At 34.9% G+C, this 27,674-nt stretch overlaps 1 protein-coding gene across 2 annotated transcripts in view; it reads left to right on the top strand.

The window, feature by feature from the left end:
* Positions 1 to 16,379, top strand: part of LOC134667205 (guanine nucleotide-binding protein subunit gamma-e) — a 103,137-nt gene extending 86,758 nt beyond the window's left edge. For both annotated transcript variants that reach the window (XM_063524531.1, XM_063524530.1), the window contains exon 4: positions 13,686 to 16,379. In XM_063524531.1, coding sequence (XP_063380601.1) covers positions 13,686 to 13,791 — 106 coding nt within the window. In that variant the 3' untranslated portion in view covers positions 13,792 to 16,379. The remainder of the gene's footprint in view (positions 1 to 13,685) is intronic.
* The last annotated feature ends 11,295 nt before the right edge of the window (positions 16,380 to 27,674 follow it).

The following is a 27,674-nucleotide window of genomic DNA, read 5'->3' as shown; positions in this document are numbered from 1 at the left end:
AACGCCATCTAGCCGAGCATAGGCCAGAGGTGCGTGCGCCATCTATCCGAGAATGACTTTTTCTTGATTTCCAACGCACGTTTTTTCCTTAGACTTTATTCATCTTATACGAAGTTACATATGTCTTTGCTACAAGCAAGCAATTTGGGGCTAGGTTGATTTGTGTTTGTCCCACAAATATTTGGCTATTATTTTATTATACGGATCTTTTTTAAAGCCTATTGTTTGACTATAGGACCGATAATAATCAGCTAAATGACATCAATCTTAGTCAACAAAGCGCGGTCACCTAAACTTTACTTTTTTTTCTTCTAAAGAAAATTTCGATAATATATTCGCTCATCCTCGTGGCGCATTCAGAAACCTTAAATATGAAACGATACATATTTTATTGCGTCTCTCTTGACCTAATCCATGAGCACAAGCGCGACGCATATCAAAATATATCAAATCAATTTCATATTGTAAAATCAGAATACGCTTCCTAAGATCGCGCGGCTCAGTACGACATTAATCATTTTGCGAATGGATATTAGGATTAATATATTTTTCATGATAAAATGATAACTTTTTTAAAGCAGATTTCGGAATGATTTGTTTTGTGGCTAAATTAAAAATACGGATTACGGGACGGTTGATAATTGAAAACGAAATGAAAATCTTTTATAATTATTTTTATTAGGTAACCAAATAAATCAGCTTTTATGGGCACCTGGTTGCCATGGCTGTCTCTCGGGTAACTCTTTTAAAATAGTAATTATATGGAGCTTATATTTTAGTAATTTTAGGATCATTTTTTCTCTATCTTCAAAAGTAGATATAATAATTATCTTTGTAACTAGGGGATAACAGGTCTAACATCAGCAAAAAATAAAGCGATTCATCTAGGTAATAACTGATAATGAATAAATGAATATTTGGGGACTATTTAACACAGACCGACCTAGCCGTAACTAAGCAAAGCTTGAACTATACTGCCGCCTTAAGAAAAAAAACCATAAGTGACAATTTTTGCGAAATTGAGTTATTGATACCCTCGAAATCAGGAAGAAAAATGTGATTTTTCTATCTAGCAGTTATTTCTTTATCTGTAACAGGTCACGATTTAGACAAGCATAACTACACACCATTTTGGTAAAGTTACTGCCTTTTTGAGAAAGAAAAAGCATAAGTATATATTCATAGACAGAAAAGTACTAAATTGACGACTTGTGTTTTTTTCCTTTGTCTTGAATTTGAGCCAAACAATTATTTCACAAGAAGAAAAACCATAATATTGGTTTTCTACAAAATTTCTATGTAAAAAACCCATAAGTTGACAGAAGTGTTCATACTTGTTAGTATAAAATAATTATTAGTCATAACTCTGGGAATCTGAAAAAACATAAGTTGCACGTTATGTTTTTTCTATCTCGTATGACTCTTCCTTATGCTTTATCTGCTTATTGTCGGTTGCAAAAAAGTAAACTTGTGCTTTATTTATTAAACGTTGTGGTCAGTTATGCATTATCAGGCTAGTAGGTAGTCCCCCTCCGGTCCCCTATAAGGACAGATTTTGGCCGGTTCACTCCTGGTTACTTTCCTTCGGAAGAGGTTGCGCGTACGACGCACGTATTAATTACCCCTGTGCCTACTTCAAAAAATATTAGAAGTGTTAATGTGTATACGTGATTGTAATAAGTGTCAAAAATTATTTGTAAGTATACTTATATCCATGTTACGTTACTCATCTCGTTGCGTATTCCAGATTTTGCCTATATTTTTGAATAACTTTAGGTATATTTGTCACGGTCATTCTAGTAGGTACCTACGTTAAGGCTTGGCGCGCGTATTCAAATGTATACATATGCGTATCTGGAATTAACATTATCTCTTTATTTATATTGGTGTTAAGTAACTTGTCTATTGAGATTAAAACATATTATAACCCTAACCACGAATTTAAGGTACAATGGCTTAAAATAACGTGGCTTAAAGTTTCGGTCCTATGTGTGATCACTCCGGCACCACCGAGCTTTATGTATGTTGCAAAATAACACTTACAGTTTTACATTGGCACATGGCTTAATTTTAGTATGGGATACACCGCCTAATGGCATGCTTGTTCATGAAACAGGCATTTCCCAACTATTTATTTTTCATTATGTTTGTTTCATGAGTATCGCTTTGTTGTTATTTTTATGATTGCAAGTTTTGTTATAGTGAAATAAAATTGATAATTTTCTGAGTGTTTGAGCTGTATCTAACATTCTAATTCTAACCATATTTTATTCTAGAACGCAAAGGCTGTTTGTGCTTGCTTCTTGGCTGTGGGTGCGTTTTTTTTGTTTTGGTTATCAGATTACTAATGGTAACACATTCTATTTCTAACCGTAGCTGCACTACCGGTACTGAACGCGTCGCTGTCATTGTCAATTTCCATAGTAAAATAAACAGTATTGCAGCTGTCGTTGGAAATGGACTATCACCTTAACGATGCGGCAGTCGTCCAGGAGCAGTCGGTTGCTTCTTATGGCCAGATGTGACATTCAAGAAAGTAATGTCTAGCCACAAACATCAGCAGCATCTCAATAAATTAAGGACTAGTACTTAGTACAATCTACTTGTACCTCATTTCAATTTTGTATTACATCATGTTCATGACATTTTAAAGATCCCTAATAGCATTTTTACTTAGGTAGTGCAAGTTAATTGTGCATTTTATTAGTTTTTATATTGTATTATTAATCAAATATCTCTAAAAATATCTCATTTGTTTTCTTTAAATAAATAATTATGAAGCATTTATCGTATTTTTAAGAACTCCTTTAACGAGATAAATCATAATTTGATAACGTTAACTAAGCAAAAAAAAACATAAAGTACCCAATTGTGCTTTTTCAGCTTCGAGATCGGTCAGTAACATAAGCACAACTGTGTACTTGTGTTTTTATTTCTTAGACATCGTAGTGCAAAACTAACACAAAAACCATAAGTACACACTTATGTCATTTAATGTTAGTAAAGATATTTTTATTTTATTTATATCACGAGGCAGTAACTATTTTTTCTAAATAACTTATTTAAATAAATAGATATCGAATAATTTACAACGCATAAAAATTCTACACAATTACTTTGTTCATAAACAAAAGTTTCAACTTTGTACTTTGAATTTAACCTATTTGAACAGGAGTGCAAAGTTTTTTGGCTTTTTCTCGAAACTTACTTTTTGTCAGTTATGGTTTTTTTTTCTTAAGGCGGCAGTATACGATATAACATACATAAATGGATAAATACTTATGTACTTAGATACATAGATAACATCCGTAACTCAGGAGCAAATATCAATCATAAACATGCAAATAAATGCCCTTACCAAATAAACCTTACCAAATAGGATTAAAATCCAGGTAATCATTAATCGCAAAGCGCCCCAATCCTAAAACGTAAATTTAGCAAGTCACTTATAAAATTCCAAATATACTTGGCAACCATCAAGCCAACTTAACTAAAACAACACGAAACGAACAAAACTGATACAAAAACGTTTGATTGATTTCAAATTAAGATTAATAGCCTAACTTTTTCCCATAAAACCTTTTTTCTGTTTCAATTTGGGTGTTTCCGTACTCCATTCATTCCGTATTCCGTGCTCCACAGATCTAAAATTCATGGTTAACTGGGGGTTACTTTGAATCGCGTGGAAATATTTTTAAACTATAAGGAATTGGTTCACGGGGGTTTCACATAAAGTTTCAAATCATAATATATTGCTTGTCATATTATCATTAGTCCTAAAACTGAAACCGTTAAATTTTTAGGGTTTTCTTAAGGTTATCCTATGGATAGGTAAGGTTAGGTTACGTTTTTTTATGGCAATCCTGAAAAGTTACGCGTTTTTGAACAGAATATGCCCAACGAAAATGCGGACAAACAATACATTATGACTTAAAACTTTATGGGAAACAATAGAGACCCTTATGGTTTACGCTTCCATCATGTATTTCTATTTAGGATGATGAGATTTGCATTATAGAAGTGTTAATAAGCTAGCGTTTAAAAGTCAATTCCCTATTTCTCAAAATTTGTTGATCAATGTTTCCCCGCAATTTAAAGTCTCCCTAGTTTACGATACAAGATTGCTTATCATCTTATCAACGTCCAAAAGCGCCACGACAATCATAATGTCAAGTATCATTGGAAGTATTGAATCCAGAATTAATATGTGATAGCATATATTATTTACCTTTAGTATGTACCGTTATTCCTCTCTTACGTACTACACTGAGAGAAAAGTACAACAAAAATACACTTAGAATTACAAAAATAAACTTAATCCGGGGCAAGGAGAGTTAACTAATAGGAACAAATTGACTTTTGCAATTTCTATTAGTTTTTGTAATTTCTATTATCTGTTTGTTGAAATTATATTTGGGATTACTGAAGTGTTTGTAGAAATATATAAACTTTACAGAAATAGTGAAACGTCGTACTAAAACTTCATTTTTTCCCCCAGTACAGAACTGTTTTTTAATTCCTGGTGATGATTTTTCTCTCAGTGTATAGTGTTTACTTACATTTGGACCAGCATAATCCAAAATATAATCACCTATCGTATTATCTGAATGCATTTTTTTCTCATTTTCCAGTCCAGTAATTTTATGTTTTGATACATTCAATACAAGCCTACCGCCAGGCCGCTATAGAATCTCAAAAGTGGTGACTTTTTAAATTGTTTTGCTTGTCTCTTTTGCACTTCACTTATGAAATGTCCTCTAGAGCGAGACCAAGAATAGTCTGTAGCGGATTTCATAGCCCACGCAGTGCAAGTGTTATTTTAAACGTCAAACTTCTATGAAATTCATCATCATCATCATTTCAGTCTATATACGTCCCACTGCTGAGCACAGGCCTCCTCTCATGCGCGAGAGGGCTTGGGCTATAGTCCCCACGCTAGCCCAATGCGGATTGGGGACTTCACATATACCTTTGAATTTCTTCGCAGATGTATGCAGGTTTCCTCACGATGTTTTCCTTCACCGAAAAGCTAGTGGTAAATATCAAATGATATTTCGTACATAAGTTCCGAAAAACTCATTGGTACGAGCCAGGATTTGAACCCGCGACCTCCGGATTGAAAGTCAGACGTCTATCTATGAAATTATGACGTATAAATGATACTTGCACTGCGTGGGCTATCGAATCCGCTACAGACATTTTTGGTCCGACTCTACCTATATTTTTAAACGTAAGCGTCATTCTAGGGACCACGCTTAGTTTTCATACCAAGTGCTACGTCAAGTATTTTGCTAAAGAGATATATTACGTATACGTTCTTACTTCCAAGGTTGTGCAAACTTAGCAAGGTCAGAGTTTAGATCTGTGGCCGACCATCACACACTGCCCAGTGTGGTAACAGATACAATAAATTACCTGTGTCAAAAATAATTTCGGGCTGTATCCCAGATTTGTGTATTATTGTTAGGGAAAGGTGTGTCGGGATCCGATCCCTTGTTGAATAATTTATCAAAGCCGGGGAACGTGAGAGGGCGCGGCCTGAGTTGTGGCGGGACAGGCTGGTCGTGTGTTATTGGATGATGTACTATTATATATATATTTGCATGTATTTATATGTGAAAAGCAAATAAATAATCTGATTCTGATTCTGAATAGTGACTCTGGCAACGCTAACTTCGCACAAACTTGTCAGTAAAAATGCATATGTCGTGGCCAGATAGATTTTGATAATTTCATGAAATGTCGTTTAGAATCGATCACTGCATGGTGTGGTTAATATCGGTTTGACTTTCTCATGATATCGCATTCTCTGCCAGTCAACAATTGGGTCAAAAACAAAACTTGTAGCTTACAAACTTAGCAAGAGTTGCAGTTACTACAAGTATAAACTAACCAAAAAAAGATAGCGCTAGACCAAGAAGAGTTTGCAACGATTTTAATAGCATACGCAGTTCAGTGTTATTTATAGGTACTTACCACGCTACCACGTCACAGGCATATCCTAGTGTGGGGCCACAGGATATTGATTTCTCTTAACAAGGTTCTTTTCAAATAATAGTTATTTGTTTTACAAGGAGGCAAAGTTGTTGTTTAACCGCTCGTGCTCAAATTGATACCCGAGCAAGCGAAAGATTCCAAATTGAACCACGAGCGTAGCGAATGGTTCGAAAAATGGAATCTTGAGCGTTTCAAAGCACGAGGGTTAAACAAAATTTGCCCCCGAGTGAAACACAAAATTTTTCACCACACCAACCCGAAGCAAATATTAAATGTAAAATATTATACAAAATTAAACCAAATCAAATCCAAATGAATGTTATTAAATATTTATCATCCAAAATCATCATTTAAAAGTCAATTCTAGCAGCAAACTTAAGATAACAACTCAAAATTTAAATTTGATTATTTTGCCTCACATGTGAATAAAATGCAACTTTGCTTTCAGTTTTTGAAGTGCAAAGTAAGCCTTTCCGAGCTGGTGTGGTGAAAATATTATTATTATTCTTAAATCAACTAATATTAACATCGCTCGCAGTGTAACCCCATCTTTTACACACAAACAAAGGATCATACCCTTTGCTAAACATTATTTCGAATTTAATGTAGATTTGTTTGGACAATTTACGGGATTTGCTGCCCTTCTTACATACACTTGTTATCGGTTTGAACAATAAACAATACAAAAAGTACCTAAGGGTAACATTCCAGTTCTGACCGCAGCTGCACTACTAGTAATAAGTACGCGTTGGTGTTATTGGGCCCGATTCGGATTTTGAAATAGACATCTATTAGATATCTTTTAGACATCACCAAGATACGATAACGATATGTATAAGATCTAACCTGTCAAATTTTACATTTGCGCGATTCTGGAGATACTTGAACGATTTCCTCAGGATATGACTTAGAGATCCAATTCACATCTAATAGATATCTTACGTTATCTAACGTAAAAGTGACATTGATGGTTGCCCGAATTGCACTGCAAAAGAGAGCTAGTTGATATCTAAACTATAACGTATCTAGAATGGATCTAGTACGTGTAGTCTCTTGTAAATATCATGAAGTTCGAATACGGCAGCAGGTCAATTTCCACAGTAAAATGAATGGTAGTGCTGCTGTCGTTGGAAATGGACGGTCACCTTAAGAGTTAAGACGAAAGTGGAGGACCTGCGCCCTTTTTCATCAAACGTAGTCTTCATTTTCCTCTCTGAATATTAACATTATTGAAAATATTTCGACACAATTTGTTGCATAACAACAACAGATTCTGATATGCCCCTACGTTTGGTTTTTATCGAATTTTTAGTAATTATAAGAGTTAGGAACATTTAAAAATTTCTATGAAATCTGTTTTTCGCTCATAATTTTTTACTATATAATCAAAAAAACTAGATCCAGAGGAGAGGAGATCTCAAGTCTCACTCAAATCAGTAATTTTTCCACTTCTAAATTTTTTCTAAGCTTAAATCGAAAAAAGTCAAACGTAGGGGCATAGCTATGGTTAATTAAAGTACATATTAACTCACATTTATAGACGGGTCTATCGCGAATTTATTTTATTACATTTATTTACCGACGTTTCGCCACAGGTTTCACTGGTCGTCGTCGCGGCTAAACTGATGTCCCAGCAAAATGTCAAAACAGAGTAGCACAGAAATGAAATTCCTTGTCTGTAGGTACTTAATCGCTAACAGTCCCACCACATATTTATGTTCGTATCCATACTCGTAAAACAAATAAGGGAGGTTCTATACAATTTTCCAAACATTACTCATCCTTTATTGTCGCTTTGTTTTTGCAATTTAAGGTATTTCCTTCCCATTTTCGCGTCTCTTTTCAAGTAGGTAAACATAATGAAAATCTTTAACATCCGCGAGCGGCTTTATTTACAAAGTAGCGTAGATTTTTAATATTTATAGAAACATAAATTTACAGAAAAAAATACGGCCCAATGTCGATTACTTAGGTACTTATTTAGTTATACTTATACGTAGAGGTAACATTCGATTTGGCAACAGCATAGCAGCACAGCGCTGCGGCAGACTGTGTTGCTGCAAGATTTTTTAAACCATGTTGTGGCAAACTAGCTAATACCCTGATAAGCAGCCTGTGGACGCCGGCAAATCCAGGAGTTTTAAATGCGCGTTTTTAACCTTTTAAAAACCTGGACACTCCTTTTTTACACGACTGCCCAAACAAAAAGAGTGTATTGTTTTCAGGGTTCATGTTTGTATGTGAGTTTCTTTATTCCACCATAACTTCTGAATGCCTTAACCGATTTAGATAAATGATATATCATTAGAATCCTTACGTCATCCCGACTAATTACACGACTGCCCAAACAAAAAGAGTGTATTGTTTTCAGGGTTCATGTTTGTATGTGAGTTTCTTTATTCCACCATAACTTCTGAATGCCTTAACCGATTTAGATAAATGATATATCATTAGAATCCTTACGTCATCCCGACTAACATAGGCTATGTGACGTCATAATAAAATCAATATGGCGGACATAATACATGATATTGCGTGATGATTAGAAAAAAAAAATTTGCAAACCTATCGAGTGGGGCCTCAAAATAAAGAGCTTTAAAAGACGATTTAAAATATATATGCAACATACGCGTTCAAGTCTTATTTTGGTAGAATAAGGATTCACAAAATGTGCTAAGAAAAATAAATCCTTCTATCTTATTTATTGAGCTATAAAATGAAAGGGTTTTTACCGCTGATCATAAAAATATATATAAATCATATGGTATACCTAAGGTAAATACAGGAACTAAATACAAACATGTTCTAAATCGCACTATTGAAATCTAAACGTGTGAACTTCTATTTAAGCGATGGGCTTCGAATAATTTCTGGCTTATTGGATTCTTATATTCCTTGTGAATAAAATTATCCGTGCCTACTAAACCTACTTAACCCGCCTGCGAAACAGATTGGTTTTGTTTTAACACGTGCGTAGGTAGGTACCTACCAACTTCGATCATTTTTTCTTAACTCTAGTAAGTACTAAACTAATTTTCATAATAGGGATACTGCATTGTTCTGCCGAATATGCAAGAGTGATAGCAAAATTTTGATATTCTTATTTTGCGGTAGAGCCCGAGATTGTGATGGATTTTAGTAGTGGCGCCCCTTCCTTTATTCATTCCTAACCTAAATAACTAGTAGTAGACATTTTTCTAAATTCAAAAGCCGATATGTGAGCTCCGCGTAGGGTCCAAGGGCCAGATCGCGCGCTTTTCGCAACTTTTCCCTAAGTAATATCTTAATTGTGAAGGCCAAAGGCCGAGCTGCGAGAGTGTTGTGTTCAAACACAGACCAATAGAACAAGTGTCTAGATGCGCAGGCCAAAGTCCGAGCTGGGCTAGGGTCGAAGGTCAGGATCGTCTGACAGGTGGAACTCACTTACTGCAATTTCCCCTAGTATAGCTGCAATCTCCCCTTTTATAACAATAAAAAGCCAATGGTCCGAATCGTCCGAAAAAGGCGCGTCTTTAGTATTCAAACAACAACAAAGTACCATAATATAGACAATAATACAAGTATCTAAATACGAAGGCCGAAAGCCGTGAACCTCGTATAGGGCTGAATGCCCGAAGCGTCCGAGAAAGGCGTACCTTTAGTATTTAAACACAGAACAATGCAATGTTACAAGTGTCTAAAGCGAAGCCCGTAGACCGAACTCCGCGTAAAGCCGAAGGTCCGGAGCGTTCGACAGGTACATGCGCTATCCTCAATTTCCCCTAGTGTCTTAATTAGGAAGGCGCGATTCCACGCGACGCCGAAGACCGACCTGCGGGAGTTTGGTACTCGTGGAACTCGGTCAGACATTTAAAGAAATTGCACCCGTGGGCCTTACGTAGAGCTCGGTCTTCAGTTTACGTATTTTGACACATGGTACAATAGTTCTGTGTTTTACCGCTAAAGTCCCGCAGCATGGCTTTCAGCCTCGCGTAGAAGCGTGCTTCTCTTGAACGTTTTGGGCGTTCGGCTATACGCAAAGCTCGGCCCTCAGCATCTAGTCTGTCGGGGCTACTTACCTAAGTATATTGGCGAATTCATCATTTGTAAGTAGGTAGTAATTACAGCCACATAAAGATATTAGCGTCGCGTAGACTGAATAATGAAATGCAATCTGACGCATATGATTGTTGTTCGATTTGTTGCTAGCAACGTGCTATTTTAGCCTAGGGCCATGTGCGTCCTGCTAAAGTCGCATCGAAGGTAATTGAGTCAATAACTTTTTAGTGGGAGTTAAAGTTATGAGTCTTTACTGTGGACCTTCAAACCCTCTTGGACATGTTAAAACGACTTCTACTTCTTTTTAAGAAGCTATATCGGAAAATGTCAAATGTCCCATATCGTGAACACATCCACATATTATCAACAGAAAAGACGCCGGTATTCCGGACCGGTGAGTTTAATTAAAAGGTCTCAGTCCCAGGAGCTAATATCCACATAAAGAGAACTTTGTGGACATACTAAATGCCCGGATAATCTTTATAAATAATAGTTTTAGTTCGTTTTGTAACTAAAATGTGTAAAATAAAATAAATTAATTAAAAAATTAAAAACACGACTGCTGAATTTTAAAGCGAACTGAAAAGCTAAAAATAATGTTAATATGTTAGTTACATAAGGGGTCATGCACATTTATGACCGTGACTGTAGGTAGGTACGTGTGCATTTAATTTCGATTGCAGTCGGGGGACCTTTTGAATGAAAGAATGCAGTAGGTAAATGAAGGTCCCCCGACTATAATTGAAATTAAATGTACACGTACCTACCTACAGTCACGGTCATAAATGTGCATGACCCCTTATGTAACTAACATATTAACATTATTTTTAGCTTTTCAGTTCGCTTTAAAATTCAGCAGTCGTGTTTTTAATTTTTTAATTAATTAATTTTTTAAGGTTATCATTACTTATCATAGTTACTGCAATAGTTCCTTTCGAAAAACCTAGGTAGGGAACTTATTTCACAGCTAAATAATTTACCTAAGACATTAATTATGAAGTTCCTGTGGTAGTATAGGTAAGTCTGCATTTAAATTTAGATAAACATAGGTAGGTACTGCAAGTTTCTTTCTTTGTTTACCATATTTCTAATGCTAAGTAAATCGGATTCCATTTTTTTCATATAAACATCAATTCAGTAACTAGACACTCAACATTTATTAATGTTTACATCAAAAATAAATTTACGACCGTCCGAGAATTATCGACTCGTAAAACGGCGGGAAGCACTTTACACGGTTATCCGGGTGAGTAAGCGAGACAGCGCTATGCTCGTATTATAACAATGTCCCGCTCGCACACACCAACAATGTAAAGACTTTGTTTAGAATAAATTTATAAGCGCATTAAAACAAATTAATATTAAGATTGATATTAATTTTGGGTTTTCATTGCTTCTAATTTGTGTAAACCTACGATGTGACGCAACAAGGAACTTTGCTCTTATCTTATTCACAATAAGAGCAAATTTCCCTGCGGTCCATTTCTCGAACGATATTAGTCTAATATTATTAGTGTATTGTAATGGTAACCCATACGATTTGACAGTTCGTGGACTAATAATATTAGTCTAAGGCCCCATTAGCACGACAGCTTTTTCAACGCGCGTTAAAAAAGCGTTTGAATGACACAAATGGATAACCATGTATGTATTCACACGACAGCAGTGGCGCTTTTTATAAAGCGTTGTTGGATTTTCGACTTTAAGAACCAACAGGTGTGGTTATTTCTCCATACAAACGTACTCGACTGTTTCCTCCGTGTCCGACTGTCTCCTTCAAACTTCTTTTTTATCTGCATATTGTTGATAACGTTTAAATGCAAACTTATCAAACATAAAAGAGAACAAGTGAAAGACAACACGTTTTGATTTATTTTTAAATCATCGTAGTTTTAATTTTTAATGACATTTTGTAAAAGACGTGTAGGTAATACCTACGTGTCTAAAAAGTAGTGTAAGAAAAATGACCCTAAAAATTATTTATCAACTAGGTTTTGGGCCATACTGTACAGTTCAATTTCGATAATTTACGAATACATGGAATGGAGACAACGCAACAAAACAAAATTAACAAATTCATAAAATTTATACTACTTCAGACGTTTCACTAAAATCGTAAAACCGTTACTATCACGCATAAAACTATTTCACTCGCAGTTATCCAAAAACTGCTCCGTTCAACCTCCGAAGAATGGGGAAGTTTAAAATGGAAGTCATACGTAGACGTAATTTACGATAACAGTCCAACTTTCGGTATAAACCGGCGGATATTTTGAGGGTAAACAGCCTCTTTATTTTCCATTTACTTGTGCGGATTTATCCTAGCGACCCACAATTTTAATACCGATACAAATTACCACCGATGAAATTTAAATCGTTATTAAATGGAACACTGGAACAGCTAGGGTTGCTTTTGTTTTGGTTTGTTCGAATTTACAACGAAACAAATTAAATTCTGTTTTCTAATAATTATTTTTTTTTGTATGGTGTGCCGCTAGAGGTAATAATTTTCTTGAAAGCAGTTCGTTGTGAAACTTCTTTGGTTTTGAATTGTACAAGGTACACCGTTTTGTGATTAATAAACTATAGACAGCTGGCGCGTTCTTCGCGCATTTTTTTATCTGTTCCGAATATGAAAAATGGAAACTTATCGCAAAGTTTATGCTCTACAATGTTTACCTACATAGATATAAATATAATCGGCGTAGAAACTTATATATTTAGTAAAAACCGACTTTCCAACTTTTAATCTTTTATTCCGAAACCCTTTATTTTACTGAATCATTGTTATTTATCTCTACTTAATATTAGAAACATACATAATATATAGGTACTTTTAAATATACTTATGTCAATAAAAATATTAGGTAACGGTATTATGACAGGCTTATTATACTCTGAATCTTGATGCAAGAATAACAAAGCCAATATCTTATTAAACTCAATTCGATTCAACCGGTAACAGATTAAATTATACCTGAAAAGAACGAGATTAATTGGAACGCCGCGACTCTCAACTAGTGAAAAGGCTGTTTTCTTTGGGGGCTGAGAACTTTTCAAGCGGACCTACTAATTTAATTAAACTTTCGATATAATTGATTTCATTCATACTGACTTCGTATAAAGCGAGGAAAGTTCAATTGCAAAATTCCATTGTGACTTTAGTGCACTATGTAACTTATTAAATGCTTAATTTGAAATTAAAGAGCATAATAAGGCTTTAATAATCTTTGACATTGTGGTGAAAACTAGTGCCATTATGGCTAAGGACATTAGTCCTGAGTGGCATCCATTTTGGTGTCTTGTATTAGATTTAGATATTTGTATTATAGGTTAAGCTTGTATTTAACACCAAATAAACCATTTCTATTTGTATTTCAAATAAGGTTTCACCATTTTGTCCAACTGCTCTTTAATGTTAACAGTTTTCTTAAGTTTCTTAAATAATTTTCTCACGTATGACGTCACTGAAAATTCCTTAATATTATGTAATATTAAACGGTAGGAAGGAGCTAAAATTTTTCTTGGTATTTTTACAAGATGTTTTCTTCCAACTGTGAACAAACATCCATCTTATTTTAATACTCGCAATGTACTACTAAATCACCATATATTATTCTAGCTTAATGAATGTTTATTCATTGTTACAGAATGAGGGAATACGTAGAGGAAAATGAGAAAAACGACCCCCTCATACACGCACCCGACAAGAAAAACAACCCCTGGGCCGAAAAAGGCAAGTGTGTCATCATGTAATCATAAATAGGTACTATAATATCACCAGATTCTAAAATATACACACATAAAGGATGAAGAGTGTAATATCACAAGGGAGTTGCTCAAGATAATCAAGGTTTTGGATGTCACGAAAGACCATCGGGCCAAAGCCTTTCGATGAATTCGATTTCGTTCGTAATTTTCTTTCACCATTCTAGTCTGTTCAGAAGAGTGTACATTTTGACTGCTAAGGATGTACTTATGAATGTTTCTTTTAAATTTAAAATGGTTGTAAATACGTTAAATTTTGTATTTCTAGTAATAGAATGTTCGGGCGGATCAATCGGTAGAGCTAACGGGGTGGTTAATAAATGAAAGTTAATGTAATGAGAATATAAACAAAAATTAAATGTGCTACAGCCGTGGTGTTCTGTTTTCGTATATTATGATTTGAGAATTTATTTTAATCTAAGGTATCGGGAATAGCTTCGATGGCTATTTGAGTTGAATCGGTTACTTTAGTGTCAGAACCCAAGCGGTTCCATGCAAAAACAAAGCAACTTCCTCTTCCATTAATTTGTATGGAATTGCTGTGGATTCTAAACTTCACGTATGTTTATGTCAACTTTTAACTGATCGTCGAAACTTTGCCATCGAAACATAGCATAAAACGACATTTAAATGTGATAATTCTCTGAGCTCATGAATTTTCGCATTTAAAAATATGTATTATATAATAATAAATCTATAGGGCATCGCATGTCACAACTTAATAAATGTTGGCGCATCACACGTTAGGAATGTTATCGTTAAAATTGGCAATAAAAGGTGTGTAGGTGATGAGATCGTGTTTAAATATAGATTAGTGAAAGAAAACTAAATGTAAGGTAACTTTGATGAATAAAAACAACATAATCTTGTTCGAAACCGAAGTATTATTAAGCTGAATTAGGATACTTTTTTATGAACACGGGTACATTCTGCAGTGCCATTATCTAAACTTAGCGATCTATCTTCTATTCTACTTTCAATACCATATTCAATATTATTAGGCTTTACCCCCTCTTTATTTATCGCTCTTATATTCTACAAATTTACTGTTTCGTTCCCTTCATTAGGTTTGTCTACAATTTTAACGTAGCATTCGATTAGAATAGCATAATTCAAAATTAAATTGAAAATAATCTACCTAAGTCGTTGAAAGTTAATTCGTTCAATGCAAACTATCGTAGTTTCCAAATAAACTTCTTCTAAATTATCTCTTAAGATTTCTCGGATGAAGACCCTGGAATGTTTTCAAAGCTAATGCTTTAAAAAAATCTCTGGATTTATTTAAAGTGTTAGTGGAGGAACCGTCTCAGTGTCCTCGTCCTAAGTAGCACTAATCTATTCCATTTATTAAAAGGATTAACTAAATCCTACTTTGATTAAAATAGAAAAGTTTAAAAACTTATGCACTGTAGATAATTTAGTATAAAAATAAAAATCTAACCTTACACTAAAAAGTCTATAAATTTTAAAATATCTTACCCCTTTACCATATCTAGAAATGAATTACGAGAAATCATTCTGGCTGTGAGTAATTCCAGTTTGTTTAGATGCTTCACTCATCTATCAGTCAGTCAATGAATTTTTTATACGAAGAAAATGCTAACACCGACAATAATTATTCATGCTCACGATTCATTTGTCTTAGGGCTTCCACAACTCTTTAAAATGGTCAGTATTTTTGCGTGTTGGATGAATGAATGAAGCTAGAATTTAAACCAGTGAATGAACTTAACGAAATAAATAACAACTGAGATAAAGTTGGTTTCTCGTCATCTCTAATGTTATTAGAAAAATGTACACACAAAAATGTATGATCTTTTTAAGATTGTGCTAAGTAGAAGCAACGAATATCAGGAATAGATAATGCTCCACCAAATTGTAACCTAAGTCAATTTCTCATACGTACGCTATCTCGTTCTTAGCCACATCTCCCTTCTGTTCTCCTTCTATCTCATCACTTAGTTCTCTCTTAGCTACGATAGTCTTAACTTAGGCTTAGTAAGTAATTAGTAGACCTAGGTTTAAATAAGAAACAAGAGAGTTGTTTGTTAATCTAATTATACTAAAAATGCAATTCAGAAAATTAACCTTAGACATAATTAAATAAAATGAAGTGTAATCGTCTATATAAAACTACATAGTTTAAATTAAGAACTTGGGATTACCTTTCGATGGCAAAGTTTGTAATTAATGTATGATTTGTGTGGAATGGGAGCTATTCTCGAAATATCGATATTCCGCTAAGTTGTTATTGTTTATTTTAATTTATTGATTGTAATCTAAGTTAATTGTGAAACCAAAGATTTCCTTGTGTGATTAAATGAGTTTTGTGATTATGAAGAGACAATGATATTTTGATAACATCATCAGATGTCATTATTACGTCATTGTATCGTCAATATCACATTTTTAAGCTAAGAATAAACTTAAACAGTAATTTTTAATGGATCAATCCAAAATTTAATAACTAGATAAGGTGATATTGGAAATGATTTTTTTAGAATCAATAGGTTTAAGGTATCGTATGTTATTATTAATATGTAAACAGTAATCACTGAAATAAATGAAAATCTGTACTTCTCTTGTTTATTTTCCTTTAAAGCCGACAAGCCGTCATAAGTAATGGAAGAATATAGGTACAGTCAATGCCGTAAATACATAATTATATTCAGTTGTAATCTTATACATATAAATGGTCTAAAATCTTATTAAATACATTTTTGGGATCTTGACTATACCTTTTAATCCACAAACATTAAAGTGTCTAAATCCATTTATGATACAATTTAGAATCTACCTAAATCTGTTCTGATAGTTAAAGGGGCCCACAGGTTAGCAGTTCGCCGGACGATATCAGCCTGTCAGTAGTTCGGAACTGTCACCTTTTGCGATTAACTGACAGGCTGATATCGTCCGGCGAACTGGTTATCTGAGGGCCCCTTTACAGCGACATACCCAAAAAGTGGTAAATCCTGACTACCCATAGTTCAATAAAACATGGTCTTCTCTTCCCAGAGTGACACAAGCCTACGTCACAATAACATGGCCGCTATATATAGCGCTATCGCATATTATCATATAGCGCTGTCGCATGATGACGTAGGCTTGTGTCAGTCACGTGACCACGAAAAGACGGGAAGAGAGTACCAGGCGGAGTATATTATTATACCATGCTGACTAGGTACCTATGTGAAGAAAATTTTGCAGATGCAATCAACTGTGAGTGCAAATCTTCGGTTTTCTAATAAGGGTAAGTGGTAACTGGTAAGTAACATAAGCACATCTATCTATATATATAAATGCAAGTGTCCTGACTGACTGACTGACTGACTGACTGACTGATTCATCAACGCAGAGCCGAAACTACAAAAGCCAGAAAGTTGAAATTTGCACACCAGGCTGCATTTATAAAGTGTACAAGAGATAAGAAGCGATTTTGAGAAATTCAACCCCTAAGGGGGTTAAAAAGGGGATAAAAGTTTGTATGGGGTGAAAGTTTTCTTTCAAGCTAGGAATTTGAAACTTCGTAAAAACATATATTATTAAAATACAAGAAAACTAATTTCAGCGTTTTTGTAAATTCATCCCCTAAGGTGGTGAAAAAGGGGTTGAAAGTTTGTATGGATATCAAAAAATTTTTCGAGTGGTGGACTTGAATCTTTGTATTTAGGAATATTATTAGAAGACATGAAAAGTAATTTCAGCGTTTTGTAAAATTCATCCCCTAACAGGGTTGAAAAGGGGTTGAAAATTTTAATCCATTACAAATGCTTTGAAACTTCTTAGAAAGGCATAATAGCCGATTACAAAAAAAAGTGGTTGCAACGTTTTTGGAAATTCAACCCCTAAGGGGGTTAAAAAGGGGATGAAAATTCGTCTTCGGGTGCAAATTTTATTTTAAGTTAGGAACTTGAAACTTTGTAAAAAAGTATCAAATTCAAATATAAGAAAATTAATTTCAGCGTATTAGAAAATTCATCCCCCAAGGTGGTGAAAAAGGGGTTGAAAGTTTGTATGGAAATCAAAATTTTTTTTGAGCGCGGGACTTAAATCTTTGTATTTGGGGATATTATTAGAAGAAAATAAAAGTAATTTCAGCGTTTTGTAAAATTCATCCCCTAACAGGGTTAAAAAGGGGATGAAAGTTTGTATGGGGTTAAAGTTTTCTTTTAAGCTAGGAATTTGAAACTTCGTTAAAAGATATATTATTAAAATACAAGAAAACTAATTTCAGCGTTTTTGAAAATTCATCCCCTAAGGTGGTGAAAAAGGGGTTGAAAGTTTGTATGGATATCAAACATTTTTTCGAGTGTGGGACTTGAATCTTTGTATTTAGAAATATTATTAGAAGACAGGAAAAATAATTTCAGCGTTTTGTAAAATGTATCCCCTAACAGGGTTAAAATGGGGTTGAAAGTTTGAATCCATTACAAATGGTTTTGAAACTCCTTAGAAAGGCATAATAGCCGATAACAAAAAAAAGTAATTGCAACGTTTTTGGAATTTCAACCCCTAAGGGAGTTAAAAAGGGGATGAAAGGTCGTCTGCGGGTGCAAACCTTATTTTAAGCATGGAACTTGAAACTTTGTAAAAACGTTTTAAATTAAAATACAAGAAAACTAATTTCAGCGTTTTTGAAAATTCATCCCCTAAGGTGATAAAAAAGGGGTTGAAAGTTTGTATGGATATCAAACATTTTTTCGAGCGCGGGATTTGAATCTTTGTATTTGGGGATATTATTAGAAGACAATAAAAGTGATTTCAGCAATTTGTAAAATTCATCCCCTAACAGGGTTAAAATGGGGTTCAAAGTTTGAATCCATTACAAATGCTTTGAAACTACTTAGAAAGACATAATAGCCGATTACAAATAAAAGTAATTGCAACGTTTTTGGAAAATCAACCCCTAAGGGGGTTAAAAAGGGGATGAAAGTTCGTCTTGGGGTGTAAATTAAATTTTAAGCTAGGAACTTGAACTTTTGCAACAAAAAGGTATTAAATTGAAAAACATGAAAACTAATTCAAGCATTTTTGAAAATCATCCCCCAAGGTGGTGAGAAAGGGGTTGAAAGTTTGTATGGAGATAGATAATTTGTGAGTGCGAAACTTGAATCTTTGTATAAGGGCATTATGAGAATACAAGAAAAGTAATTTCAGCAACCAACATCAAAATCCACTTGACTTAAAACTTCATACAACTTGCTAAAAAAGAAAAGTACTTAATTTCAACATTGCTCGGATATGAAAATTATAGAAAATTATAGGTACTAAAGATGTAAAATGTTGAAGATAAAATTCCACGCGGACGAAGTCGCGGGCAACAGCTAGTAAATAAATACATGTACTTAATACCATAACACTCATTTAAAATCAACACTAAGCGACCCGTGACTAACTAGGTACATATATATGTACCAGTGGCGGCAAGTCTAGAATGTTCGTAGGCAAGCCGTAGCTAAGTTGCTCTTCCTTTTCTTCATAAGTTTAAAGAAAATGGCCCGAGAGCCTGAAAATCAGACAAGCCGATGGGAATCGAGTTCTATGGACGCTCCGCCACTATGTAGGTACCTATATTATCCCTTCAAGTGGCGGTCAACCCGTGAATGGTCGATGCGAAAACCAGTAAACTGTCATCCACCAGTGAGTGGTTAATGAGGTGTTGCCGTATTTAGAGGTGAAATTGAACGCATTTAAGTATAGTTACGCTCTTCTAGCGCCCAAAATTAGGTATCCATGCACATAAAAGTAGATTCTGCTTGTAAAGGTAACCTAGTCCCACACTGTGGTAAGGAGGTATCTCTTATACTTATACTCATTACGCTTAGAAGTACTTACCAGTTAAAAATCTAAACGTATTTTAGATTTCATATTAACTCACATTATAGACGGGTCTAACGCGAATTATATTCAATTACCTTGATTTACCGACGGACTTGATTTTGACTTTTCGTCGGGTAGATGCACAAATCTCTGTTTTGACATTTTGCTGGGACATCAGTCAGCCGCGACCACGACCAGTGAAACCTGTGTCGAAACGTCGGTAAATCAAGGTAATTGAATATAATTCGCGTTAGACCCGTCTATAATGTGAGTTAATATGTATTCAAAACGCGAAAGATTAAAATATTATATTTTAGATTTGTTCAAATTTTTATCTGTAGGTTTTTGTAATTACTTAAATAGTAAGTTTTATTGTTTGATCATTTTTTTATTCTGTTTTAAATAAAATAAAAAAGACTAAAGATTAAAGATTTATATGTACTTACTATGCAAAGAAAAAGTGATTTTCCCTTACATAAAATATACCCACAACACAGAAGTTTACTTTTAACAATGTTGAGAAAAATAAAGAACCTAGCAAGAATATTGACACTATTTAGCCATTTTGACTAACGCATGTGTATGACCCTTAAGAAAAGTCGTAGCAAATAGCACTTCGGCACGTACGCTACGAGTAACTTTACATCGTTAAAGAGAAGTTGTGTTGACTGCAAAGTTCATTAGTTGTCTAGGCGTGAGTCTTTTTGCTTAGTTAAACGAATTTGAGCAAGAACGAACTTAGGAAATCTTATTACAATTTGATTTATTTACAAACAAAATACCTGTACTTAGTACACTTTTACTTCTTAAAAATGAATGGTCCCTGGAGGGAAAGTACCTGCCACAAAACCTTAAGTTAGTTCATTTTACTTAAATAAAACCTTCTTTTATTTTTAAAAATAAACAAAACTGCATTCACGGATGTTTTAAAAATTCGCTTGTATCGCGTAGGAATCACACCGACTAAAAATAAAAATAAAGCTTTTACTAATTTTATTCCACTAGTCGATACAGTTCATGTTAATGTTAAAATTTCTCCTAGAAACATTAGATCTTACACTCGTCTATCGTACAAAATATCCATAAAATCGCGTAAGTATTGAGTAGTTTTTGTATTTTTAGTCGGTTTGATTCCCGGACGAGGGAACCGAATAATGAGCTAAGTAAAATGAGCTAACTTAAGGTTTTGAGGTAGATAGAGTAGGTAGGTACTTTTCCTCCAGGGCCCATACATTTTTTCCACAGTATATATTGTACTTATCTAAAGATAATAATTTATGCTTGGGTAAGTTTGGCGTGCAATCTAAAACGATACTTTGATTCTTCTTCGCCAACAAGCTGTCTAAACACAAGATATTCAAATCAAATTAATGTAGAAGTTTAATAAAGTACCTATGGAGGAGTATGATTGAATGAGTTCAAAGTATAGTAGGGTACACACAGGCATAGAATAAATAATAGTACTAGGTACAGAAGACTCACTCTCTAACAAACATACATACATATTTACTCAATTACAAATGAAGTATTATTAAGGTCATGTGGGGACAGAGAAACAGCTTATTTTTCTCGGAGCAAGAGAAAACGTATGAGAAAAGTCCACTGCCCGAGTGCTTTTTTTAAGTTGAAACGATATTTTAAGTTGATACGTAATAACGTATTTATGCATTTACCTTTATTTCAAGTATTATCATTTGATGGCAAAAATACCCATAATCCGAGTGTGAGAAAACAATTCTATCAAATCATTGCTACAGATACGAGGTTGAGTTAGTTGAGGTACAGCATCGGTATGTTCCTACTATGCCACATGTATCTTTAGCTAAGTATAGGTTTTGGTTTGTTCTCGGTTATGTTGGACATCTTAGTCCATGTTGTTAGCCAGTTTTTTTTATGCGGAATGTACGTTCCCCCTGGACAACTACCTTATCACACTCGGTTACGAACGTGGAAGAACAATTCCACTCAGACAACTAGTTTTCTTCGCGGAAGATACTTTCCTCCTAGACAAATAGTAAGTAGCTAAATTCGGCTAAGATAATTTTTAAGAAAAAAAAACCGACTTCTATGGGGCCCGGTGAAAGATTATGGTAGATGGTGCACTATGTAGAAAAGGAGGTAAAACCAGTACTTTCTAGTAGCATTTCGTTTCCGTAAGGGTCGTAGTTCTAGCCTAACCTAACCCACTTCTCTGATAGCAGTTCGGTTCTGTGAGGATCGCAGTTCGAACCTAATCAAACCCACTTTTCTAGTAGCATTTCGTTTCTGTAAGACTCGCAGTTCTAACCAAACCTCACCCACTTTTGTTCGGTTCCGTGAGGATCGCAGTTCAAACCTAACCTAACCCACTTAACGGCGCATGCGGTGCGGTGTACGGAAGTTTGAGCGGGAGGGGTTTGGCATCATCATACCCACATTTTATGGTAGGTAATCATAGTGGTTTATTTAGTTTAGGTATCATAGTGGTTTTCCGGGTCAAGGTCCGGGTCTCTGAGTCAGAGTCCGGGTCCGAGTCCCGGTCCGAGTCCGGGTCCGGGTCCGGGTCTGGGTCCGAGTCCGGGTCCTAGTCCGGGTCCGAGTCCGGATCCGAGTCCGGGTCCGAGTCCGGGTCCGAGTCCGAGTCCGAGTCCGAGTCCGGGTCCGAACCGGATCCGGGTATGAGTCCGGGTCCCAGTCCAAGTCAAATTCGAAATCACCAAACATGTACTATGCGTCGTTGAAGAGTTCTGTTCTGATCATCATCAGCAGTTCCACTTCATCAAATGCGACATTTTTTAATGTAAATGCTTGATTTTATGATGAAAATACAAAAAAATCTATACGTATGCCTTTAAGATTTGAGGAGTTCCCTCGATTCCTTATGGATCCCATCATCAGAACTCGAGCTTGACAGAAATGTGGCTTAAAAACTAAACTTGCTTAACAAACATAACGAAGAGGACAAATCGCCAAACGTGAACTATGCGTCGTTGAAGAGTTCCGTTCTGATCATCATCAGCAGTTCCACTTCATCAAATGCGACAGTTTTTAATGAAAATGCTTGATTTTCTGATGAAAATACAAAAATCTCTATACGCATGCCTTTAAAATTTGAGGAGTACCCTCGATTTCTCATGGATCCCATCATCAGAACTCAAGCTTGACAAAATTGTGGCTTAAAAACTTAACTTGCTTAACAAACATAACGAAGAGGACAAATCGCCAAAGGTGAACTATGCGTCGTTGAAGAGTTCTGTTCTGATCATCATCAGCAGTTCCACCTCATCAAATGTTACGTTTTTGAATGTATATGCTTGATTTGTTGATAAAAACACAAAAATCACCATATGTATGCCTTTAAGATTTGAGGAGTTCCGTCGATTCCTCATGGATCCCATCATCAGAACTGGATTTTGACAAAAACGGGACCAATCTGTATGCATATACATACAATCAAAAAAATAATATTCAAAATCGGTCCAGTAATGACGGAGATATGGAGTAACAAACATAAAAAAAAATACAAAAAAAAAACATACAACCGAATTGATAACCTCCTCCTTTGGGATTTGGAAGTCGGTTAAAAATGGAATTAGACTTCCACTCACATAACTGCTAAAAAAGCATGGCCCATTACATTTACGAAGAATCCTTTTGTATCTACGTGAGTGCCTTCTTTTACGAATCTATGAAATTCAATAGATTCCGCCATTTTCCTTATGGCGTCATAAAAATAAACAACAATCAGACTCAACGGCCAAATTAGGATTTCTTGTGAGGGACGTGAATGACTCACAGGCCTATTCGGATTTCGAGATAATCACAAGATCTAGAGACGATTTAGAGATCAACTAGATCTACATTAGATATCGACTTGATGTGACTTGGATATCTAACGGCTCGATTCGGAAAATGAATTAGATCTCTACTAGACCTCAACAAGTTACGATATGGATAATTTAAAGATATTTGTAAGATAGATATCGACGCCCGAAAGCAAACACGTAGTAACCCACACAAGGTCAAAAAATTTTTTATTGCATTTTTAGAATCTCCAATTTTTTCTGCGTTGATAGGTCGAATCCACGTGCCAATACGTTGAAAAATGGGGAAAATAGGAACACGAAATTTTCTCGTTTTTCTTGAAATGTACTTGGCAAACACGCAGTAAATAGCAAACAATACTCAATAATTTAAATCATTGTATTTACAGCATTTTGCATTCCATATAATTTATACTTTTGTCATTTACAACCTCCGTGGGTCTGACACAAGTGTAGGTTACTACGTGTTTGCCGCTCATGAATGTGAATGTCTTGCAGTTACGCTATTTGGTGGGAAATAATGTTTAGTCGAGTAGTGGTTTAACACAAATTCACACACTATTAAAATATGAGAGACATGTATTTTACTTCATTTACAAGGATCAAGTAAAACTACCACGTAATAATAACTTCACTGTTGCAGGGCGTAAGGTTTAAACTTCTTCGCCTTATTTCGTTTTAGAGCGGCTATCGCGGCCATTACTTGAACGTTTGCGCCGTCGCTCACTGCGGTTCGGGGGGTGAAAGTGAGTCGACGAGTTTGTAATCAAGTAAAATATTACGGGGATTTTGGATAAAGTGATTATTTTTATTTAAGAAAGGAAGTGTTTTTTTTTTCAATTGTAAGCATGTAAAATTGAAGGGATGTTTACAAAAACAACATAACTGCTTAGAGCGGTTGACACTTTTTTAAGAACATTGTTAATCGTTTCAGGTGTCAACCAGTGTAGTCAGTTATGTTGTTTTTGTAAACATCCCTTCAATTGCAATATTTACGGTGTGTGTATCGATTTTATAGTTTTATGGTACTTAAATAAAATTTGGTTTACGATATCTGATGAAAGTTTGTTTTGTCTAAAGTGGACTTTTATTTTATAAGAGGATGTAGAAACCACTTTTTTTTAATCAAACGTCGTTGTTATACTTTGGTTAGATTTTGATCTTGCATTACGTTGTCTTTTCCAAAGTGGACTTCTTATTTTTTTGGTGGTTTTACAATAATATTATAAGATTTAATTATGTTCTTGAAAATTAAACAAAAGTTATGTGTTTTGTTTGCTCTTAAAGCTTATATTGATTTTAATAGTTCAAATTATCACAATAGATGTGTTATTTTCGTTTATGAATACCGAAAACATCTTCACATTTTATAAGTATATATTTGAAATGTCGTGCAATTTACTTTAAGATGCCACTAAAGTCATTTTTAAGGGTGTGGTAAAATTTTTGGCAATACATTTAATGCATTCTAAATTGCTTACAAAAAGAAAAAAATACTGTTACAGCATTTTGTTCACCCAAAATTTCTGAACCACAACGTTTAAGACTTTATTACGGATATCCTTTGTCATATTCAGGTGGATTACTGCTACTTTTTGCTGTCCATACAAATTTTAAGGAAATGCTATCCCATACAGTTGGTACTGGCGTTTACTACGAGTTTGCGCACTGTGTAAAAAAGATCAAAACGTAGTAACCCACAAAATATGGTCTTGTAACAACTTGCGGTTAAATTTATTTTAATGAATTTGAAGTACAAAAAATGTTGAATGTTGCATCCAATTTTGAGTCAGTTATGTTCATAAACAACGCAGTTATGATTTTTTTTTCAAAACTCGAAAAGGTTTTCGTCTCTGGTGAACAATTTGGTTTTTGTGGGTTACTACGTGTTTGCTTTCGGGCGTCGATATGTAAAATTTGACGTTTCCGCGATTCTGGAGGTCCTCTTGAACGATTTCAAGTTATGACTTAGATATCCAAGTCACATCTAGTCGATATCTAATGTAAATCTAGTTGATCTCTATATCGTTTCTAGATCTTGTGATTATCTCGTTTCCCGAATACGCGTGTAAGTCATAACTTGTCGAAATCGTTCAAGAGGACCTCCAGAATCGCGGAAACGTCAAATTTGACATATCTATCTTACAAATATCTTTATATTACCATCCATATCGTAACTTGTTGAAGTCTAGTAGAAATCTAATTCATTTTCCGAATCGAGCCGTCAGTAACGACCGACGTGCAAAATGTCCCGTAGGTATGAACAGTTAGCAGCAGAAGTTGCTAAGCGGGCGAGGTGAGGAGAAATTACCTTGACACGCTCTTATTATCTTAATAATAAAGCCGCGTCAAGATCATTTTCAACATCTCACCCGCTCAGCTTCTTTCTGCTGCTGACTGTACCTACCTGAAAATCTCGATTGGGAGGCGTATTCTTATTGTACCTATAAATAGGTTAGGAATTTAATCTGTATTTGTTATGGTTAGGATTAGGGTCTGTCAGTATAGTCATTTCTTGAAGAAACGTTACTTTTGAAAGTGACAGATCTGTCACTTTTTCCCAATATTGACCCAGAGGTGAATTCTGATTGTGATAACAGGATTTGATCTGGATTTGTTACTTATATGACCCAGAGGGGAATTCTGATTATGATAACAGGATTTGATCTGGATTTGTTACTTATATGATCATAAATCAGAATTCACCTCTGGGTCAATATTGGGAAATTTAACCTTTAGAATACATAGAAAGTAATGTTGTCCCATTACAGACTTACGCCAAGAGGGGACAAAATAATGGTAATATAATTCATATTAATTATAAGTAGGTACCTATTAATGTAGGATCAGAGGCCTACGAATTATTATATATATTTACTATCAAGTTGGGGCCGTAAAATATTAATATTTCGGACTGTCTATTTAGAGCCTAAATAGGCCTCAATGGCAGTACCTACTCGTAGTTTACGAAGAATACTGACATTTCATACTAAGTATACCGGGTGTGGCCTGTAACATGAGCAAAAATTTAAACGGTAGGCTGTACTTCTCATACTGACCAACATTTGTTCAGCGAGTTTTAAAAATAACGTGTGGTTTGTTTTTAATACACTTTAAAGTTTATTCTAAGACGCAATGTATTGCGAATTTTGTTATGTTTAAGGCGTGACAAGCAACGTCAATCAAAATGATATGGCGTGGCGATGGCGTCCATTGAAGATAATATTTATTTTGTATGAAAATTAGGGAGCCTAAATACTTCATAATTTTTAAAAGTTGTTGAACAAAAGTGTCAGCGTTGAGAAGTAAAATCTATGTTTTAATTATTTGCTCGTGTTAGAGGCCACACCCGGTATAAGTATGTAATCAAAAGCTTGATTAAAGTAAGGTAATTACAATACAACACAAATTAATTACTCTTTATTGTTCACCTCAAAACAAGAAAACAATACAGGTAATACAGCAACTCAAGCAGAGATAAGCCACAGGCGGTCTTATCGCTAAAAAGCGATCTCTTCCAAACAACCTTTGGGTAGACGTCATGTCAATAGGTGTTGCCGATGTAAGTACGAGTAGGTAATATAAGATACCTAACAAAACAAAACAAGATATCTAACAAAATGGCATACAAATAATGACAAAATAAAATACACCTAAAGTTAGACCGTGCAAGTGCCATTTTAAACGACAAACTTCTATGAAATTATGACGTATAAATAGCACTTTCACTGCGTGGGCTATCCAATCCGCTGCAGACTTTTCTTGGTGCGACTATACTTACCTGCATTTCTTAAAAAAACCGGGCAAGTGCGAGTCGGACTCGCGCACGAAGGGTTCCGTACCACAATTAAAAAAAAAAAAAACAAAAAAAAGCAAAAAAAAAAACGGTCACCCATCCAAGTACTGACCACTCCCGACGTTGCTTAACTTTGGTCAAAAATCACGTTTGTTGTATGGGAGCCCCATTTAAATCTTTATTTTATTCTGTTTTTAGTATTTGTTGTTATAGCGGCAACAGAAATACATCATCTGTGAAAATTTCAACTGTCTAGCTATCACGGTTCGTGAGATACAGCCTGGTGACAGACGGACGGACGGACGGACGGACGGACAGCGAAGTCTTAGTAATAGGGTCCCGTTTTACCCTTTGGGTACGAAACCCTAAAAATTATGGTAAGTATACTATTTTCCCTTTCCCGCTATCTATACTAGAGGTATATATAACCTCTCATTGGCCTTGCTATGTAA

The sequence above is a fragment of the Cydia fagiglandana genome, chromosome 9 (genome assembly GCF_963556715.1).
Source record: "Cydia fagiglandana chromosome 9, ilCydFagi1.1, whole genome shotgun sequence".
Classification (NCBI taxonomy): Eukaryota; Metazoa; Arthropoda; class Insecta; order Lepidoptera; family Tortricidae; genus Cydia; species Cydia fagiglandana.
This window is presented reverse-complemented; position numbering and strand designations above follow the sequence as displayed.